The following is a 3,183-nucleotide window of genomic DNA, read 5'->3' on the forward strand; positions in this document are numbered from 1 at the left end:
CCACACTACTATATACAGACTACAATGACTACAGATCAGACTAACATGTAATGTAGACATACACTAATACTGCAGGTATAGGGGAGGCCGGTGGAGGTAGAAATCAGAGGACGGGATCATTGTAATGCATGGAACAGAATGAGGAATGGTATGAAACACTCGTTCCATGCATTACAATGAGCCCACGTCTGATTCCTTCCTCCGCCAGCCTCCCCTGAGGACTCTGAGGCCTTCATTGAAGCTGCAGCGCTTGTGGGACATTGGTGTTGGGGACACGGAGAGCGTGAGATTTTTGAAGTTGAGCGTGAGCGTGAGCGTGAGCGTGAGCGTGGTGCTGCACTAGACAGCACAGTGCTGTTTTATGATATTGTAGTGAGAGGCGGGGTAGAGGATCTTGCCCTAAGCAGGGATTGAACTCACTTGGTGGAGATGCTAACGGGCCTTTTGTGCAGCAGGGTCGGTAGAATATGTAAAGTGACTAACAGCGGTGTTGTACGTATAATAGAAAGAGGTAAGAAAGAGTTCATAGAATTCATCTCCAGCACCATCCCAGTGTCTACATATGTGAAAAAAAGAGATATTCTACATTCTTTCTGATGTTAACAATTGGTGAAGCGTCCCTTTAAAAACTAAAGTACTCATGTGGTGTGTTTAAATGTCAAAAATGTAATAAAAAAATATATATATATATTCTCACCCTATCTTGAGTTGCTTCCTGCAGGGCACCGTGTTCCTCATGCAGGTTCCGCTGAGCGGGTCCACGTCCTCCACGATGACAAACGGAGCCTCCTCCAGCGTCACGATGGACAGGTGGTCGTCCTCCCGGTTCTCAGCGTCCTGGCGAGGCCACACGTGGTACTTCATGGCCAGGGAACCGTTCTCCCACTTCCCCACCTGGAGAACAACAGAACCCGTGGTCAGTCACATTCAGGCTGAGAGTCATGGCCATGTTGGAACTTGGAGTTTAGATTCACACAGCAGAGTTCTAGATGGTTTAGATTCCACACTCTATTTCAGTTAGATGTTTGTTGGCATTTGGGGGGATATTTTTCCAGTGCGAAAAATAAATAAATAGGCACTGTTGTCAAAATAGATTGTATCACTGCACAGTGTGTGCAGTATACTGCTTATTGCTGTCAAAAGAGATTGTATCAGCTAAGATATTTGGTGAGGTATACTGTTTAGATAGAAAGGTTTTTGTTTTTAAAAATGAAAGCCACAACAAGCATTGGAAATATGACAGAGTTGTTTTAGAAACCAGCACCTCAAAACAAGGCACTTGGATTACTCTGCAATTAAGATTCAAATAAAACTTAATTGCCATATTATCTACAGTAGGACGGATATTAATTTGTCCATCTGTCAGTGAGGAGACTATAAGAAAACATAAATATGCATAAATGACTGTTATAAACAAACAAAACATAAAAGACAAAGAGAGAGAGAGAGAAGAGAGAGAAGAGAGAGAGAGAGAAGAGAGAGAGAGAGAGAAGAGAGAGAGAGAGTGAAATGAGGGACAGAGAAAGAGAGGGGGAGAGAGAGAGAAAGAGAGATTAAGGAGGAAGAGAGAGGGAGAGAGAGAAATAGATAAAGGAGGGACAGAGAGAGAGAGAGATAAGGGAAGGACAGAGAGGGAGAGAGAGAGAGAGAGAGAGAGAGAGAGAGAGAGAGAGAGATAAAGGAAGGACAGAGAAGGAGAGAGAGAGAGAAAGAGATAAAGGAAGGACAGAGAGAGAGAGGTGGGGGAGAGAGAGAAATAGATAAAGGAGGGACAGAGAGAGAGAGAGGGAGAGAGAGAGAAAAGGAGAGACAGAGAGAGAGAGAGAGAGAGAGAGAGAGAGAGAAAGGAGTGAGAGAATTCAACTAGTGAATGTTGGTGTAATCACGGCAGCAGTGAGCAGCGTGTGCCTGGACCGAGCGCATCCAGAGAGGAGGAGTGGGACCCAGAGCAGCATAGGAGGAGGAGGAAGGTTAACATGAAGGACGAAGAACAGGGGGAACAGAGTGGAATTCACAACGAGGAGGGAGAGAGAGAGAGAGACAGAGAGAGAGAGAGAGGGAGACAGGGAGCAGACAGAGCAGGGGCAGAAGAGAGAGGCGTAATTCATATGCAAATGCTGGCACTCCTGGAGCGGAGTGTCCATCTCCATTCCTGGAGGGCCCTCCAACCCCTGGGCCCCCCCATCACTGAATTAGTGCCATCATGTACTCCATTCGTTGCCTGCAGATCACATCTGAGGGCTCGGGCTTTGCCCTCTACTCCAGCGGACCCTTATTCCAGGGAATGGTGTAAATGGGTATGGATTATTCTTATTATTAACTAATTGGACCTGTTAAGATGGAAGATAGGACAAGACGCTAGAAGCGCACACACACACACACACACACACACACACACACACACACAGACACACACACACACACACACACATTAACACAGACATAGACACACACACACAGACACACACACATTAACACAGACACACACACACACACACACATTAACACACACACACACAGACACAGACACACACACACACACACACACACACACACACACACACACACACACACACACACACACACACACACACACACACACACACACACACACTCTCAGCCCTCCAGGGATCAACCTTGGCACCGCTACAGTACACTGACGAGGCTGAGCCAGACTGCAACATCCAGGAAGACAATGAGGAGTTAAAGTCAAACTGGCAGTTTGTAAACTGGACTGGACACTACAGAGCTTTCAAACTACTTCAAAGGATTAGAGGAAGAGGGAAGGAAGGGAGGAAGAGATGGAGAGAGAGTGAGAGAGAGAGAGAGAGAGAGAGAGAGAGAAGAGAGAGAGAGAGAGGGAGAGGGAATGGGTGGGAGCTGTACTCATTAGAATCCAAGAAAGTGGTCCAGCTGGAAGTCAAGCTAAGAATTAAACATGAGAAGGAGAGGGGGAGAAGAGGAGAGGAGAGGAGAGGGGAGAGAGGAGAGGGGAGAGAGTCACCTTGCTCTCTGATCAGAGGACAGAATATAGATTGCAGAGTGTGAAGAAAGAGATATATATAGGAGGGGGAAATAGAGATAGAGAAGAGGAAAGAAGGTGAGACTGTTTGACATACATACTGTAGGGGTGTAGAGACAGACAGACAGACAGACAGACAGACAGACAGACAGACAGACAGA

General features: G+C 46.4%; 1 protein-coding gene across 1 annotated transcript in view; it reads right to left on the reverse strand.

Moving 5' to 3' along the window:
* Window positions 1-3,183, reverse strand: part of grin2ba (glutamate receptor, ionotropic, N-methyl D-aspartate 2B-a) — a gene marked incomplete at both ends in the record, with an annotated part of 64,993 nt that overhangs the window by 16,181 nt on the left and 45,629 nt on the right. The window contains 1 exon segment of the mRNA XM_083676500.1: window positions 698-894. Coding sequence (XP_083532626.1) covers window positions 698-894 — 197 coding nt within the window.

This window comes from Argentina silus (assembly GCF_951799395.1).
Source record: "Argentina silus genome assembly, chromosome: 9".
Taxonomy (NCBI): domain Eukaryota; kingdom Metazoa; phylum Chordata; class Actinopteri; order Argentiniformes; family Argentinidae; genus Argentina; species Argentina silus.